The 19,073-nt window shown below is 50.1% G+C and overlaps 1 protein-coding gene across 1 annotated transcript; it reads left to right on the top strand.

The window, feature by feature from the left end:
• Nucleotides 1–16,456: 16,456 nt before the first annotated feature.
• On the top strand, nucleotides 16,457–17,783 carry LOC141027144 (uncharacterized). Its single transcript, XM_073504110.1, has 4 exons — nucleotides 16,457–16,614; nucleotides 16,952–17,225; nucleotides 17,314–17,505; nucleotides 17,547–17,783. The coding sequence occupies exons 1-4, from the start codon at nucleotides 16,457–16,459 to the stop codon at nucleotides 17,781–17,783; spliced, it is 861 nt and encodes a 286-aa protein (XP_073360211.1).
• Nucleotides 17,784–19,073: the final 1,290 nt, after the last annotated feature.

Raw genomic sequence — 19,073 nt, 5'->3', positions numbered from 1 at the left:
GTAAACGGCGGGTTTTGGGCCTGCTCTTCCCCAGCATCGTCGTCCATACCGTCGATGTCTTTGGAGCCGTAATCGAGCATGTCAGTTAAGTCCTTGACAGTGGCTATGAAGTGGGTGGTGGGAGGGACGTGCAATTCCCTGCTATCAGCCCCTAGTCCGGGCTGGGCGTAGTTCGGACGTTGCTCCTCTGTAATGACGAGGGATCGCATCAAGTCCAAAGCCTCGCTTAAAGGCGAGGTTTGGCTAGGGAGAAAAGAGTCCGTGGAGTACGGCGGGAAGGAGACTTCTTGGTCGAGCTCACACGATGCTGACTCCGAGGGTTCGGAGTCAGTGTCCCAATTAGAGTCCGACTTCCTGATGGTTGCCAGCGACACTACTTCCTTCGGTTCTCCCGTACTGGGCTTAGTGGCCGCAGATAGTCCGGCGGGCTCAGGAATCCTGTCTTCGGACCTGGTAATGCGCTCCGGATCTAAGGCCAGAGCGGAGGTTGGGGTCGTGAACCCTTGGAAAATCAAGTCTCCTCGGATATCAGCGACATAGTCCAGATTTCCAAAACTAATCTGGTGACCTGGGGCGTAGCTGTCGATCTGCTCTAGATGGCCAAGCGAGTTGGCCTGCAGTGCGAAGCCACCGAACACAAAGATCTGATCGGGGAGAAAGACCTCCCTCAGGGCAGTATTGTTGTAGAAGATGGATGGAGCCATCGAACCTTCCGACGATGACACAGCAGAACTCTCAATGAAAGCACCAATGTCGGTGTCAAAACCAGCGGATCTCGGGTAGGGGGTCCCGAACTGTGCGTCTAAGGTCGATGGTAACAGGAGACAGGGGACACGATGTTTACCCACGTTCGGGCCCTCGTGATGGAGGTAATACCCTACTTCCTGCTTGATTGATCTTTATGAATATAAGGATTACAAGAGTTGATCTACCACGAGATCGTAATGGCTAAACCCTAGAAGTCTAGCCTGTATGATTATGATATTGCCCTACGGACTAAACCCTCCAGTTTATATAGACACCGGAGGGGCCTAGGGTTGTACGGAGTTGGTTTACAGAGGAAGGGATCTTCATATCCGAACGCCAAGCTTGCCATCCACGCAAAGGAGAGTCCCATCCGAACACGGGAGGAAGTCATCAATCTTGTATCTTCATGGCCCATCAGTCCGGCCCATGTCATATAACCCGGACCCCCGAGGACCCCTTAGTCGAGGACTCCCTCAATGCCCAAGGCACCCCAAGGCAATATTCAAGGACAACCAAGAGCCTAAGCTTGGGGATGCCCCGGATGGCATCCCCTCTTTCGTCTTTGTTCATTGGTAACTTTACTTGGAGCTATATTTTTATTCACCACGTGATATGTGATTTGCTTGGAGCATTATTTAGTATTATTATTATTGCTGTTTGAATAATATCCCAAGATCTGAAATTCTTAAATGTTAGAGAGTCTTCATATAGTTACATAATTATTCAACTACGCATTGATCTTCACTTATATCTTTCGGAGTAGTTTGTCATTTGCTCTAGTGCTTCACTTATATCTTTTTAGAGCACGGCGATGGTTTTATTTTGAAGAAATAGATGAACTCTCATGCTTCACTTATATTATTTTGGGAGTCTTTTAGAACAGCATGGTAATTTGCTTAGGTTATGAATTTAGTCCTAATATGATGGGCATCCAAGAGGGATATAATAAAAACTTTCATATAAAGTGCAATGAATACTATGAGAAGTTTGATTCCTTATGATTGTTTTGAGATATGAAGATGGTGATATTAGAGTCATGCTAGTTGAGTAGTTGTGAATTTGAGAGATACTTGTGTTAAAGTTTGTGATTCCCGTAGCATGCACGTATGGTGAACCGTTATGTGATGAAGTCGGAGCATGATTTATTTTTTGATTGTCTTCCTTTGTGTGGAGGTCGGGTTCGCGCGATGGTTAACTCCTACCAACCCTTCCCCTAGGAGCATGCGTGTAGTACTTTGTTTCGATGACTAATAGATTTTTGCAATAAGTATGTGAGTTCTTTATGACTAATGTTGAGTCCATGGATTATACACACTCTCACCCTTCCACCATTGCTAGCCTCTCTTGTGCCGCGCAACTTTCGCCGGTACCATACACCCACCATATGTTCCTCAAAAAAGCCACCATACCTACCTATTATGGCATATTCCATAGCCATTCCGAGATATATTGCCATGCAACTTTCCACCGTTCCATTTATTATGACACGCTTCATCATTGTCATATTGCTTTGCATGATCATGCAGTTGACATCGTATTTGTGGCAAAGCCACCTTTCATAATTCTTTCATACATGTCACATCATATAGAGTCATATTTTGTTCTAAGTATCGAGTTGTAAGTAAATAAAAGTGTGATAATCTTCATTATTATAGCATTGTCCCAGTGAGGAAAGGATGATGGAGACTATGATTCCCCCACAAGTCGGGATGGGACTCCGGACGAAAAATAAAATAAAAAAAGAGGCAAAAAAAGAGAAGGCCCAAAAAAATGTGAGAAAAAGAGAGAAGGGGCAATGCTACTATCCTTTTACCACACTTGTGCTTCAAAGTAGCATCATGATCTTCATGATAGAGAGTCTCCTATGTTGTCACTTTCATATACTAGTGGGAATTTTTCATTATAGAACTTGGCTTGTATATTCCAATGATGGGCTTCCTCAAAATGCCCTAGGTCTTCGTGAGCAAGCGAGTTGGATGCACACCCACTTAGTTTCTTTTTGATCTTTCATACACTTATAGCTCTAGTGCATCCGTTACATGGCAATCCCTACTCACTCACATTGATATCTATTGATGGGCATCTCCATAGCCCATTGATACGCCTAGTTGATGTGAGACTGTCTTCTCCTTTTTGTCTTCTCCACAACCACCATTCTATTCCACCTATAGTGCTATGTCCATGGCTCACGCTCATGTATTGCGTGAAGATTGAAAAAGTTTGAGAACATCAAAAGTATGAAACAATTGCTTGGCTTGTCATCGGGGTTGTGCATGATTTAAATATTTTGTGTGATGAAGATAGAGCATAGCCAGACTGTATGGTTTTGTAGGGGTAGCTTGCTTTGGCCATGTTATTTTGAGAAGACATGATTGCTTTGTTAGTATGCTTGAAGTATTATTGTTTTCATGTCAATATTAAACTTTTGTTTTGAATCTTATGGATCTGAATATTCTTGCCACAATAAAGAAGATTACATTGATAAATATGTTAGGTAGCATTCCACATCAAAAATTCTGCTTTTATCATTTACATACTCGAGGACGAGCAGGAATTAAGCTTGGGGATGCTTGATACGTCTCCAACGTATCCATAATTTTTGATTGTTCCATGCTATTATACTATCCATCTTGGATGTTTTATATGCATTTATATGTTGTTTTATATGATTTTTGGGACTAACCTATTAACCTAGAGCCCAGTGCCAGTTTCTGGTTTTTTCCTTGTTTTTGAGTTTTACAGAAAAGGAATACCAAAGGGAGTCCAATTGACGTGCCAATTTTTGATGATTGTTTATGGACCAAATGAAGCCCCCGGAGTAAAAGAGTTGGGCCAGAAGAGTCCCGAGCCATCCCCGAGGGTGGAGGGCACGCCCCACCCCCTGAGCGCACCCCCCTATCTCGTGGATGACTCGGAGACCCCCCTGACGTGAGACCGACGCCAAAAATTCCTATAAATATAGAAACCCCTAGAAAGAAACCTAGATCGGGAGTTCCGCCGCCGCAAGCCTCTGTAGCCACCAAATACCAATCGAGACCCTGTTCCGGCACCCTACCGGAGGGGGGATCCATCACCGTGGCCATCTTCATCATCCCGCCGCACTCCATGACGAGGAGGGAGTAGTTCACCCTCGGGGCTGAGGGTATGTACCAGTAGCTATGTGTTTGATCTCTCTCTCTCTCTCTCTCTCTCGTGTTCTTGATGTGGCACGATCTTGATGTAACGCAAGCTTTGCTACTATAGTTGGATCTTATGATGTTTCTCCCCCTCTATCTCCTTGTGATGAATTGAGTTTTCCCTTTGAAGTTATCTTATTGGATTGAGTCTTTAAGGATTTGAGAACACTTGATGTATGTCTTGCGTGGGATACCCATGGTGACAATGGGGTATTCTATTGATTCACTTGATGTATGTTTTGGTGATCAACTTGCGGGCTCCGTGACCTTGGGAATCTATGCATAGGGGTTGGCACACATTTTCGTCTTGACTCTCCGGTAGAAACTTTGGGGCACTCTTTGAAGTTCTTTGTGTTGGTTGAATAGATGAATCTTAGATTGTGTGATGCATATCGTATAATCATACCCGCGGATACTTGAGGTGACATTGGAGTATCTAGGTGACAATAGGGTTTTGGTTGATTTGTGTCTTAAGGTGTTATTTTACTACGAACTCTAGGGCTGTTTGTGACACTTATAGGAATAGCTCAATGGATTGATCGGAAAGATTAACTTTGAGGTGGTTTCATACCCTACAATAATCTCTTCATTTGTTCTCCACTATTAGTGACTTTGGAGTGACTCTTTGTTGCATGTTGAGGGATTGTTATATGATCTGATTATGTTATCATTGTTGAGAGAACTTGCACTAGTGAAAGTATGAACCCTAGGCCTTGTTTCGAAGCATTGCAATACCGTTTGTGCTCACTTTCATCATTAGTCACCTTGCTGTTTTTATATTTTCAGATTAAAAAACCTATATCTACCATCCATATTGCACTTGTAGCACCATCTCTTCGGCGAACTAGTGCCCCTATACAATTTACAGTTGTATTGTGTGTGTTGGGGACACAAGAGACTCTTTGTTATTTGGTTGTAGGGTTGCTTGAGAGAGACCTTCTGAATCCTACGCCTCCCACGGATTGATAAACCTTAGGTCATCCACTTGAGGGAAATTTGCTACTGTCCTACAAACCTCTGCACTTGGAGGCCGAACAACATCTACAAGAAGAAGGTTGTGTAGTAGACATCAGGAGGGGGCGTGGCCCCCCTTTCCTTCTCCCACTCCTCTCCTTCCCCCTTTCCCCCTCCGTACGAAGGAAGGGGGCGAATAGGACTTGGTATCCTAGTCGGTTCCCCCCATGGCACGCCCCTTGGGTCGGCCTCCTCCCTCTCCTCCTTTATATACGGGGGCAGGGGGGCACCCCATAGCACATCAATTGTTCTCTTAGCCGTGTGCGGTGCCCCCTCCACAGTTTACTCCTCTGGTCATAGCGTCGTAGTGCTTAGGCGAAGCCCTGCGTGGATCACATCACCATCACCGTCACCATGCCGTCGTGCTGACGAAACTCTCCCTGGACACTTTGGTGGATCAAGAGTTCGAGGGACGTTATCGAGCTGAACGTGTGCTGAACTCGGAGGTGTCGTACATTCGGTACTTGATCGATTGGATCGCGAAGACGTTCGATTATATCAACCGTGTTAAACTAATGCTTCCGCTTTCGGTCTACGAGGGTACATGGACACACTCTCCCCTTCTCGTTGCTATGCATCTCCTAGATAGATCTTGCGTGATCGTAGGATTTTTTTTTGAAATTGCATGTTGCGTTACCCAACAGTGGCATCCGAGCCAGGTCTATGCGTAGATGATATGCACGAGTAGAACACAAAGAGTTGTGGGCGATAATAGTCATACTGCTTACGACCAATGTCTTATTTAGATTCAGTGGTATTGTTGGATAAGCCTTGCAAGCAATGTGACTAATGAGTTAGTTACGGGATGATGCATTATGGAACGAGTAAAGAGACTTGCCGGTAACGAGATTGACCTAGGTATGAAGATACCGACGATCGAATCTCGGGCAAGTAACATACCGATGACAAAGGGAATGACGTATGTTGTCATTGCGGTTTGACCGATAAAGAGCTTCGTAGAATATGTAGGAACCAATATGAGCATCAAGGTTCCGCTGTTGGTTATTGATCGAAGATGTGTCTCCGTCATGTCTACATAGTTCTCGAACCCGTAGGGTCCGCACGCTTAATGTTCGATGACGATTTGTATTATGAGTTATGTGTTTTGGTGACTGAAGATTGTTCGGAGTCCCGGATGAGATCACGGATATGACGAGGAGTCTCGAAAGGGTCGAGAGGTAAAGATTGATATATTGGACGATGGTATTCGGACACAGGAATGGTTTCGGAGTGGTTCGGGTATTTTTTTGAGTACCGAGGGGTTACCGGAACCCCCCAGGGAAAGTATTGGGCCTCATGGGCCATAGGGGAAAGAGAGGGCAGCCCACAAGGAGGTGGCGCACGCCCCTCCCAAGGGGAGTCCGAATAGGACAAGGGGAGGGGGCGCGGCCCCCCTTTCCTTCTTCGTCTCCTCTCCTTCCCCCTTCCCCATCCCCCCCCCCCCCCGGAAGAAGGAAGGGGGGCGAATAGGACTTGGAGTCCTAGTCGGTTCCCCCCCCCCCACGTGGCGCGCCCCTTGTCGGTGTCAAAACTGGCAGATCTTGGGTAGGGGGTCCCGAACAGTGTGTTTAAGGATCGATGGATACAGGAGGCATGGGACCGATGTTTTACCCAGGTTCGGGCCCTCTTGATGGAGGTAATACCCTACTTCCTGCTTGATTGACTTTGATGAGTACAGGGGTTACAAGAGTTGATGTACCTCGAGATCGTAATGGCTAAACCCTAGACGTCTAGCCTGTATGATTATGATCACCTCTACGGACTAAACCCTCTGGTTTATATAGATACCGGAGGGGGCTAGGGTTATACAGAGTTGGTTTACAGAGAAAGGAATCTTCACATCCGAACGCCAAGCTTGCCATCCACGCAAAGGAGAGTCCCATCCAGACACGGGGGAAAGTCTCCTATCTTGTATCTTCGCGGCCCATTAGTCCGGCCCATGTTTCACAACCCGGATGCCCAAGGACCCCCTAATCCAGGACTCCCTCAGTAGCCCTGAACCAGGCTTCAATGACGATGTGTCCGGCGCAGAGGTTGTCTTCGGCATTGCAAGGCGGGTTCCTCCTCCGAATACTCCAAGGTAGTCCTCCAAACAAGAGATCTATATCCGTCTCTGTATAACAGGTTAACCTTCCAACCATCAAAAGCATAATACTTAAAATATATCCATCGACAGCTTTTTCTGGCGAAACGTCACGTTTGGCTCTGCTATCATCTCGAACCGTTTTTGGGCCTCCCGCCTTGCGCAACTCCCATTGAGAGGTCTTGTCAAGGCAGAGATCGTGTCACCTTATTGCGGGATTCTCATCAATACGAGTGTTGGCACGACCCCTTGGGAACAGGCGAGTTTTAAGGCTCGAGGGAGCGGGATGCTTGATATTCGCAGTCCATATAAGTGGATAGAATCCAACTCTTCCGCCCCACGCCTCATTCTCTCTCTGCCTCTCCATCCTCGAGCTCCAGCGCCAAAGTTCCAAGCTTTTCTCCCCTCTGCAACTCCTCCGACCATGGCCGGCTCTCAAGGCAAGTGGATGGCCTCCTCCTCACGGAGGAGAACATCAAGGAGCTGCGGGAAGCGCAGTATCTAACCGCAGAAATCAAGTACATGCTTCCCGATCCGGCGCAGGTCATCCCTACTCCGGAGCCCGGTGAGAGGGTGGAGTTCGTCCCCCACTTCCTCCGTGGACTCGGATTCGCCCTTCACCCTTTCGTGAGGGGTCTCATGTTCTAATACGGGCTGGATTTTCATGATCTGGCCCCAAATTCAGTCCTCCACATCTCGGCGTTTATCGTCGTGTGTGAGGCCTTCCTCCGCGTCCCTCCACACTTCGGCTTATGGCTCAAGATTTTTAATGTGAAGCCGAAGGTGGTCGACGGGCAACACGCGGACAGTGGCGGCGCCATGGTAAGCAAGCTCCCCAAAGTCAATTGGCCAAAGGGAGTCTTTGTGGACACCGTCAAGATATGGCAACAGGAATGGTTCTATATCACAGAACCCCGCGGCTCCAAGTGGGCAGCCGCTCCAGCCTTTAGATCCGGACCCCCGCTGAGGCTCACATCCTGGACCGACAAGGGTCCGGACTGGGGATTGGTCCCTGAGGTGCTTCTGCTTCAGAAACGCATCTAGAGCATGATAGCGAAGGACATTACCCTCGCTAACGTAATCCAAGTGATGCTGATCCGCCGAGCACTTCCCTGCCAGTGGCGGTCCCTCAAGATGTGGGAGTCCAATCCGGAAGGGCCGCGGACCCTACAAAGGTTCTATGGCACAATGCATAAAGGGATCTGGAAGCTGCTTTTTAAGAAGCAGAAAATGTGGCAAAGTCATCAGACGACACCGGCCCTCGACTGCAACCATCCGGCCTCTGAGGTAAATTCTAAAACCTCCGAACATCAATAGGTTCGTCGATCCGAAGGAGAAGTATTGAGTAGTCCATCCCCAAACAGGTCTGGATCAAGAAGGCGGAGCAGATCCGGTGTCTGGCTCCGCTCCCCGAAGACCCAGCCAATCCTCTACTAATGAGGATGCTGGTCCTGGCGCCATACCAGGCACCGGTAAAGAAGGACAAGAAGAAGAAGAAGAAGAAGAAGAAGAAGAAGAAGAAGAAGAAGAAGAAGAAGAAGAAGAAGAAAGAGGAGGGCACTTCGGACGCAGTGTCCGGAGAAGCTGAGGCCTAGTCCTCCCACGAGGGCGATGACGACGACGACGAGGAGGAGGAGGAAGAAGAAGATCCTCCCCGCAAGGGAAGAAGAGGGCGGCCTCCGAAGACCTGGAGGCCGAAGCATCCAAGAGGGACAAAATTACCCTCCCCGATGACTCGGAGTCAGACGCCGAGGCCATCCCGAAGCATCGTCGCTGAACCAAGCCCCAAGCCGACTCGTAAGTAGTCCGGGATTTTTCACACTCATCCAATCTCCATGAACTGTGATGGTAACTCTAAGTTCTATCTTTTAGTCCGGCCCGCAATCTCCCCCAGCTATCCTCATCCTCGGGGGATCTGCCACCGGAGATGATGGAGAGGGAGTCACCTCCACTAGCTTCCCCGCCGCCTAGGGTGGATGACCCCGAGGTGTCATTCCATAGGCCCTCCCCGAGCCTTGAAAAGAAATGGGGATCAACTTAAAGGCGCCTGAGGACAACACCTCGGCTGCCGAAGGACTGAGGGGTATGGCCCCCACGGAGACCGGCGACTGGGGGCCCCAGTCAATCCGACCCCCAGCCGCATACTACTCCGAAGACCCACAAGACTCCGGAGTCCAATGAGCGACCCCCTGCGGGAGAGGGGGAAGCGGCGACCTCTGCTAATCCGGCGGCGCCGAATACCATGGAGGACACACTGCAAAGTGCATCCTTCCTGGATGAGCACCGCATCCTAATGGGTACGGTGGCTGAGAAGATTCAGTCCGCCAAGAGCGGGCTGAACGAATCCTTTTCTAGCCTGCTGGCAGGCTTGGAGGTACGCCATGTAATGCTCTTGATTATTTTTATGAGAAATATGCCTGTATATAGAGAGTAGCCGCTGAGACTCTGTTCGGTTCTTTGAAAGAAAAGCGAGCAGAGGATCAATAATCTGTTTTCAGGTGGTAACATACTATGTTATTTGGATTAAAACAGTTTTCTCTGTTAGCGGTGACTGCCCAGTCAGCGGAAGTTTCCGAACTCAAACGGAAACTAGAGCGAGCCGATGAGGACCTAGTCCTTGTTAATACGCAGGTCGACCAGGCGCAAGGTATAAGATACATCTTACGTATGCCTGCTTATATCTGTGTCTTGTGGAAATTCAAGAGCAGCAATGTGCGTGTTTGTACAGATGGTGCCGCCGCGGTGGAGACCCTCAGGGGTGAGCTTGCCAAAGCCAAGGAGCAAGCAAGGGTAAGCAAGGCGGCGGCTGATAAAGTAGCTGCGGACTTTACGACCGAACCTGCCGCCCGGCGCCGTTTTGAGGAACGGGTGACCGAGGTGGAGTAGAAGCTCAAGGAAACTGGCACCAAGAGCAAATCCTTAGAAGAGGAAAATAAGGCGAAGGGGACCGAACTCGCCAAGGCCCTTCAAGAAGTTTCGGATGCGCGGTCCAAATCCCGCGCAGCGCGCGAGGAAATCCGTCAAGCTGGACAGATAGCGGCTGGTAAGCCCTTTCTTTTACAGGCTAAATCTGGGGATCGGAGGTATGCCTTACTTAATCGACTGTGGAGTTCTCCAAACGCATATGCGGATCTGCCAAAGAGTGCTGTGGACGCCGCCCAATTCTTCCAGGCCCAGGAGGGGTACATGACGGAGAAGCTCTTCTGGTCGCAGTTTGCGGGGCAGGAGCGTCCCGTACTGCTAAATGACCAGATGGCACAATGGGAGGAACTTCATACGATGTCCAGCGCGGCCACGGAGGATGTCATAGTACGGTTGTGGCCGACCGAAGCCATTCCGAACAGCTACTTCGGCCTTGTGCGTCGCCTCGTCGATGCGCTGCCCCGAATGGACGCTGTAAAGAGGTGCTCCTGCATGGAAGGAGCGCGACTGGCATTCGCCCGTGTCAAGATGCACTGGGCGAAGATGAAGGCCGAAAATGTGGAAATTGAGGGTGCGCCCGAAAGCAAAGACCACTGCACACCGGAGCGCTATTTTGAGGATGTACTAAAAGGTGCCCGCCTTGTAGAAGGCCAATGCTCTAAGGATGTAGTGTTCGAGTGAACGAGTCCGAACTACCTTGGAGTTTGTATTATGAACTAAGGCTTTTGTAATATATTCATGCCTTTATGAAGAGTTTTATCCTTCTGTGCGGCCGTTTCTATATCTGAGAGTTCCCAGTCGTCGGCTTCAACCCCCATGTAGATACTACTGGGGTGTTCGGAATTGCACATGACTACACTTAACCCAACGTCTTGGTCCATGAAGGAGGTGTCAGTGCGGTGAACCGGGCAATCAGACTATGCGGTTTTATTGCTCTCACTTAGCCATAGGAGTTTGACGATGGGTCTACAAAGTAGCCCCTGGTATGTACACGGCTATCCTAATGCGGGTGTGTTGCATATGTGACCGGAAAACGGTCCTTCGTGTAATACGGAAAAAATAGCTTAAGATTTTAATAAGTCGCCGAGTGGCTGACCAGCTCTCGCCGCATCATGACAGTCAGTTTTCGGCTTTCTCTACTAAGGTGCTTAACCGGACGAACCGGAAACACAATCGCACTAGTTATCCCTTTACTACCCTAGCCGATCAGACGAAACGTAAGGTAGCAAACACAGGAGCCGGGCAACCCAAGTATTGACCAAAGACATAATTCGGAGCCGATGCATATAATGACGAGCTCGGGATGCCGAATTGTGCTATAAAGCTGTTCGGACTTTTTGTTTGGAAACACATGTGTTGCTATATAGAGCCCCTGGCAATTTGTGTCGAGGTGTGTGCGTGAGATAACTGAAGAGACGGAATAAAGTCTATAAGTAAAAACGATACCGAAGAAGAATTTGATTCAGTGGAATCTGATCGATACGTCAAAACGTAATCTTACAGAGGGTACCATAATCACCAAGGCCATTTTACATGGCAGGGGTCTAAGGCTAAAGGGAAAAGCTCTATACAGGTTCTTGAGTGAAATTATGGTCTACAAAATTCCTTGCACCTTCATTCCGCACGTCTACGCCGCTTTCGCCTGAGTAAGAAAGATTCCTTGAGAGGAATGGTCTTCGACTATTTGTACGGAACCGGGCTCGGACAGAGTCCTTGTGAGTCCGTAGGATGAGTAGGTTTTAATTCACCCATGGTAAAAGATAAGAAATAAGTAAAAAAGAGGGGAAGGCCATATAGGGTCGAACCGTACTATAGGCATGTCCGTATTTTGCCTCCGCCGATGCCCAAGGTACTTTGAGTGCGTAATTGTGCAAGCGCGATACAAATTTTGCTGATGTACGTGGCGGTCGACGGAGGCGAAACTGCTAATCCAGCCCTGGGATTGCTGGGCTGACGGCATGCAGAACTGACCGTCCTTGCGTAATAAAGTCCGGCGGCTTAATAGCCGATGAGCTGTGCGGCTTGACAGGGCCACTTTGTACTTCAGCCGCGATGGCCGTGGTATGCTCCTCCGTATGGAGGGAGCGTTCCATGATTCCATTGATTGTAATGACGCCACGTGGACCGGGCATCTTAAGCTTTAGATAGGCGTAGTGCGGGACCGCGTTAAAGCGGGTGAAAGTAGTTCGTCCGAGCAGTGCGTGATAGCCACTACGGAATGGGACGATATCGAAGATCAAGTCTTCGCTTCGGAAGTTATCCGGCGAACCGAAGAAGACTTCCAGCGTGATTGAGCCCGTGCAGTGGGCCTCTACACCAGATATCACTCCTTTAAAGGTAGTTTTAGTGGGCTTGATTCTTGAGGGACCGATGCCTATTTTGCAGACAGTGTCTTGATAAAGTAGATTGAGACTGCTTCCGCCGTTCATGAGGACTCGCGTGAGATGGAATCGGTCGATGATTGGATCGAGGACCAGAGCTGCCAAACCTCCATGACAGATACTGGTTGGGTGGTCCTTTCGATCGAAGGTGATCGGGCAAGCTGACCATGGGTTGAATTTTGGGGCGACGGGCTCTATGGCGTAGACGTCCCGTAATGCGTGCTTGCGCTCCCTCTTAGGGATATGTGTGACATATATCATATTCACTGTTTTTACCTCGGGGGGAAATTGCTTCTGTCCCCCTATGTTCGGTTGACGAGGCTCTTGGTCATCGTCGTCGCTGGGCGACCCTTTCCCATTGTGTTCGGCGTTGAGTTTGCCGGCCTGTTTAAAGACCCGACAATTTATGTTGGTATGATTGGCGGGTTTATCGGGAGTGCCATGAATCTGGCAAGGCCGATCAAGTATTCTGTCTAAGCTGGATGGACCATCTCTGTTTTCCTTGAATGGTTTCTTCCGTTGACCAGGTTTAGAGCCACTAAATTCGGCGTTGACCGTCGTGTCTTGGATTCCTTCATTAATGTTCGATGCTTGTGCTTGTTGCGTCGTGGCTTGCCACTGCCATCCCTGGATTCAGAGGTGCCAGGGTCGCTGGTGCTATTGCTTCTACGAGCAAGCCAGCTATCTTCTCCCGCGCAGAAGCGGGTCATAAGTGTGGTAAGGGCTGCCATGGACTTCGGCTTTTCTTAGCTGAGGTGTCGGGCGAGCCACTCATCTCGGACGCTATGTTTGAAGGCCGCGAGGGCTTCGGCGTCCGGACAATCCACAATCTGGTTCTTGTTGATTAAGAACCTGGTCCAGAGATGTCGGGCTGATTCCCCGGGTTGCTGGATTATGTGACTAAGATCATCGACGTTTGGGGGCCGAACATAGGTACCTTGGAAGTTGTCTCTGAATGCATCCTCCAAGTCTTCCTAGCTACCAATAGAGTTTTCTGGTAGGCTATTCAGCCGGTGCCATGCTAGCCCCTTGAGTTTTAGGGGGAGGTACTTGATGGCATGTAGACCATCACCGTGTGCCATGTGAATGTGTTGAAGAAAATCTTCAATCCATACTACGGGATCTGTTGTGCCATCATATGAATCGATGTTCACGGGTTTAAACCCTTCTGAGAACTGGTGCTCCATTACCTCATCGGTGAAGCATAGGGGGTGAGCGGCGCAGTCCGGATGTGGTCCGTATGCGGTTTTCGGCCTTGGTTAGGTTGTGTGTGTCGCGCCAGGCCTGATGGCCATCTTCTCGCGCTTGGGCACGCCCCCTTGATCCGTAGATTAACCTGGTCTGACCAGCTCTATTGTCCAGGTCCTTACGTAGGTCATAAGTGTATCCTCGAGCTGTTGTTTCTCTGCTTTTACGGCGAGGTGGTGTAGGCTGGTGTTCGGCTTGAGTTGTCGTTCTATCTCAACCACGTGGTGGTCAGTTAAGTCCGCCAGCCGCGTTACGCGCGGGTGGTATGGGCTCCAGCGCCTCATCGTTGAATTGGGGACGCAGCTTACGCTTCGGGTAACTCTTTGTTGGGCGTTCGAGGCCGTATTCTTCGGCTGCCAGGACGTTAGTCCATCTGTCGTTTAGCAGATCTTGGTGAGCTTGAAGTTGCTGCTTCTTCTTCTTTAGGCTTCTTGCAGTGGTTATTAGCCAGCGTTTAAAGCGCTCTTGTTCGAGGGGTTCCTCTGGCATGATAAAATCTTCGTCGCCGAGGCTCAGGTCATCCTCGGAGAGTGGTAGATAGTTACTATCCTCCGAGTCTTCGTTCCCTGCTTGCTCATCAGGGTCAACTGCCTGTCCTCCTGATCATCCAGTTCGGATGTTGGTTCGATGGGGTCTTCTTGGTCTTCGGCGTTCTCCGGAGTATTATTATCTCTTGTGCCGGTATTGCTATCTTTTCCGCGACACGATTTAGAGCGGCGCCGCTGACGTCGACGCTTTGGTGGTATCTCGGGAGGCTCGTCCTCGACTGGATCCTTCTCGTCATCGCCATCGCCTTCTTTAGGTGTGTCCACCATGTACACGTCGTATGAGGAAGTGGCCATCCAGCGTCCGGTGAATGGTGGGTTTTGGGCCTGCTCCTCTCCGGCATCGGCGTCCATACCGTCGATGTCTTCGGAGGCATAATCAAGCATGTCGGTTAGATCCTCGACAGTGGTTATGAAGTGGGTGGTGGGTGGGAAGTAAAATTCCCTAGTTTCAGCCCCTAGTCCGGGTTGGGTGCAATTCGGAAGCGGTTCCTCTGTGATGGCGAGGGAGCGCATTAAGTCCAAAGCCTCCTTTAAGAGCGAGGCCTGGACGGGGACAGAAGTTCCCTGGCCAAGCTCGCATGACGCGGACTTCGGGGGTTCGGAGCTAGTGTCCGGAGGAGAGTCCGACTTTGTGACGACTGCCGACGGTGACACTATTCTCTCCAGTTCTCTGGTGCTGGGCTCTATAGCCGCAGAGAGTCCGGCGGGCTCTAGACTCCCGTCTTCGGACCTGATGACGCGCTCCGGATCTAAGGCCGAGGCGGTGGTTGGGGCCGCGAACCCTTGGAAGATTAAGTCTCCTCGGATGTCAGCGACATAGTTCAGATTTCCAAAACTGATCTGGTGACCAGGGGCGTAGCTGTCGATCTGCTCTAGGTGGCCAACCGAGTTGGCACGTAGTGCGAAGCCCTCCCGAAAGCATTGTTGGAGATGATCGATGGAGCCATCGAGCCCTTCAATGACAGCACAGTGGAACTCTCAATGAAAGCACCAATGTCGGTGTCAAAACCGGCAGATCTCGGGTAGGGGTTCCCGAACTGTGCATCTAAGGATTGATGGATATAGGAGGTAGGGGACATGATGTTTTACCCAGGTTCGGGCCCTCTTGATGGAGATAATACCCTACTTCCTGCTTGATTGACTTTGATGAGTACAGGAGTTACAAGAGTTGATCTACGTCGAGATCGTAATGGCTAAACCCTAGACGTCTAGCCTGTATGATTATGATCACCTCTACGGATTAAACCCTCTGATTTATATAGACACCGGAGGGGGCTAGGGTTATACTGGGTCGATTTACAGAGAAAGGAATCTTCACATCCGAACGCCAAGCTTGCCATCCACGCAAAGGAGAGTCCCATCCGGACACGGGGGAAAGTCTCCTATCTTGTATCTTCATGGCCCATTAGTCCGACCCATGTTGCACAGCCCGGACGCCCAAGGACCCCCTAATCCAGGACTCCCTCACCCCTTGGGCCGGCCTCCTCCCTCTCCTCCTTTATATATGGGGGCCGGGGCACATCAATTGTTCTCTTAGCCGTGTGCGGTGCCCCCCTCCACAGTTTACTCCTCCGGTCATAGAGTCATAGCGCTTAGGCGAAGCCCTGCGCGGATCACATCACCATCACCGTCACCATGCCGTCATGTTGACGAAATTCTCCCTCGACAGTTTGCTGGATCAAGAGTTCAAGGGACGTCATCGAGCTGAATGTGCACTGAACTCGGAGATGTCGTACGTTCTGTACTTGCTCGGTTTGATCGCGAAGACGTTCGACTACATCAACCGCGTTGAACTAACGCTTCCGCTTTCGGTCTACGAGGGTACGTTGACACACTCTCCCCTTCTCGTTGCTATGCATCTCCTAGATAGATCTTGCGTGATCATAGGAATTTTTTTGAAATTGCATGCTTCGTTACCCAACACGGCCTGCGCTCGCCAAGTTCATGGTGGTTCCCCACTATGCCTACCTGAAGATGAAGCTGCCGGGTCCTATGGGCTTCATCACCGTCGTTGGCGACTACAGAAAGTCATTGGAGTGCGCTCAAGCCAGCACCAGATTGGCTGAGTCACTGCTCATAGTCGAGGAGCGGCGCCAGCTTGATCGGATCGTCGCGCTGGCCAACAAGACGTCGGCTGTGCTAGCTTTGGCCAAGGAGCCGGCTGGCGAGGCCTCGCGCCAGCCATCCAAAGAGACCAAGAAGGACAAGCTGAACCCGGAAGACCCCAGCTGCAGCAAGTACGCCGTCGTGGGCACCCACCTCGACAACAAATAGGAAGGTGAGCTCGTCGACTTCCTCCGTGAGAATCGAGATATCTTCGCATGGACCCCAAAGGACATGCCAGGAATTCTGAGGAAGTACGCTGAGCACAAACTGCACGTCCGCAAGGACACTAAGCCTGTTCGTCAACCCTTACGTCACTTTTCAGACGTGAAGAGAAGAACCATCGGTGAAGAGGTTGCCAAGCTACTCGCGGCCAGCTTCATCATGGAAGTGTTTGACCCCGAGTGGCTAGCCAACCCGGTCGTCGTCCTGAAGAAGAACAACACCTGGCGCATGTGCATAGACTACACCAGCCTGAACAAGGCCTGCCCCAAGGATCCTTTCGCTCTCCCGCGGATAGATCAAGTCATGGACTCCACCGCCGGCTGCGAGCTCCTGTCCTTCCTGTATGCTTACTCCGGCTTTCATTAGATCAAGCTGGACCCGGCCAATGCCCTTAAGACGTCCTTCATCACGCCCGTCGAGGCATACTGCTACATCACCATGTCGTTCGGCTTGAACAATGTCGACGCCACCTTCCAGTGCTGCATGCAGAAATGCCTGCTAAAGCAACTCGGCTGCAACATTCGACATCGTGGTGAGGACCAAGCAGCACCTCACGCTCCTTGATGACCTGAATGAGACCTTTGCCAATATGTGCAAGTACCAGATAAAGCTCAACCCGGAGAAGAGCGTCTTCGGTGTGCCAGCCGGGAAGCTTCTCAGTTTCCTCGTGTCGGAGCGCGACATTGAGGCAAACTCGGAGAAGATCAAGGCCATCGAGCGCATCCGCAAGCCAACCCGGCTACGCGATGTCCTGAAGTTCGCCGGCTGCTTGGCCTCGGTTAGCCGGTTTCAGCCGGCTGGGCGAGAGGGCCTTGCCCCTATATCAGCTGATGAAGAAGACGTCGCCGTTCGAGTGGAACGACCAGGCGGATGAAGCGTTCTGGGATCTCAAGCGCATGCTCTCCACCGCACCCGTCCTGGCCACGCCGGCTGATAAGGAGCCGCTATTGCTATACGTTGCCGCCACCTCGCGGTCGGTCAGCACGGTGCTGGTGGTCGAGCGACCGGAGAAGGGCAAGATTCAGTCCGTCCAGCGCCCGGTCTACTACCTGAGCGAAGTGCTTTCCGCCTCCAAGCAGAACTACCGCACTACCAGCAGATTTGCTACGGCGTGTACTTTACCGCCAAGAAGCTGAAGCAGTACTTTCAAGAGCACATCATCACCGTGGTCAGAACGGCCCCCATCGGTGAGATCATGGGCTGCTGGGATGCCTCTGGCCGGGTTGGCAAGTGGGCCATCGAGCTAGCCGGCCACACCATACTCTACGAGCCCCGCACCATGATCAAGTCCCAGGCCCTGGCCGACTTCCTCGTCGACTGGACGGAGACCCAGTAGCTACCGCCGCCTGTAACATCCCAAATTTTCAATTTGGTATGTTATACATAGGTCATCATTGCATATCATGTTTTATTGCATTTTGACAAATCCTCGATAAATCCTAAGCAACTCAAGGACCCTCGGAGAGAGTTGGGGATTTTTCTTAAATTTTCATATTTGATTTTTTTTATCAAATAATAAGACGAGGATTTTGGTTTTAATTATTTTCCCTTCAGAAAAATATTTCATTATAAAATAAACGAGAGGAGAAAATATGACTTCTCCAAAACAATTGAAATACTAGAGGAAAAATGTTAAAATCATTATTTGGAATTTATTTGCAATTTTTATTGCATTAAAAATATTTATTTTGATTTAAAAAAATGTTCACCCTAATCTAGATTTTCTAACAAGACGGGGAAAATTTATTTCATCTTTTTCTGAATTTTATTCATTTTTCTACGAATTATTTTCCGCGGAACTTATTTAAAAAAAAAAGACGAGCGACGCCCGCTGGGCCGAAGCCCAGCCGAGCGCCGGCCCGCCCGCGCCTCTCCTTCCTCCGCACGGGACGCCGCCGCCGCCATGACCGAGTCCGGCCGCCGCACGCCTCCCCTCGCCGCCCCCTCCCCCAAGCCACCCCGGGACCCCCCTCCTATATATACCCCCCTCTCTCTTTCCTCTCACAGCCGCCGCCGCCGCCCTCGCCTCGCCCGCCCCTCGCCGAGCCCCGCACCCCGCCGCCCGAGCTCGCCGCCCCGCCGGAGCCCCTCGCCGGAGCCCGACGAGGTCCTGCCCGCTGCCCCGTTGACTTTGCCGGTTTTTGTTTTAAAAAAACCCTTCGTTTAAAAAAAACCTAGATCGGTTTTTTTTCGGTTTTATTATTTTGCGAGCGTTCACCGAACCGTTCGTTTTAGCGAACGCGTTCGTCGGTTTTTCTCTGTTAACGAACGTCCGTTATTTAACCGTGCGTCCGTTTTTCTTTTTTCGTCGGATTTTTCTCGTTATTTTCTCAGATTCGATTTCTGATCGAATCTTTGATTCTGTTTAACTTCTCGCTCGTTTATCGGAATCAGGCGATTCAAGCGCCTAGAGTTTCGTTTCGAAATTCTCTTTCCGTTTAACCTACTCAAACTAGTTTTTGCAACAGTAAAATTTGACCTAGATCCAGATTAGTAAACGAAGTTTCTTTCTTTCACCGTTTGACTTTCGTTGCTTCTTTCGAGTTGATTCTTTTTGCAAACCGGAGTTCTTAAGTTGAACTTTCTGGTTGGATCTTTCATTCGAGTTTTACCTGTGCATTAGATG

This window comes from Aegilops tauschii, chromosome 7 (genome assembly GCF_002575655.3).
Source record: "Aegilops tauschii subsp. strangulata cultivar AL8/78 chromosome 7, Aet v6.0, whole genome shotgun sequence".
Taxonomy (NCBI): Eukaryota; Viridiplantae; Streptophyta; class Magnoliopsida; order Poales; family Poaceae; genus Aegilops; species Aegilops tauschii.
The sequence above is the reverse complement of the archived record's forward strand: the minus strand, read 5'-3'. Positions and strand labels throughout refer to the sequence as shown.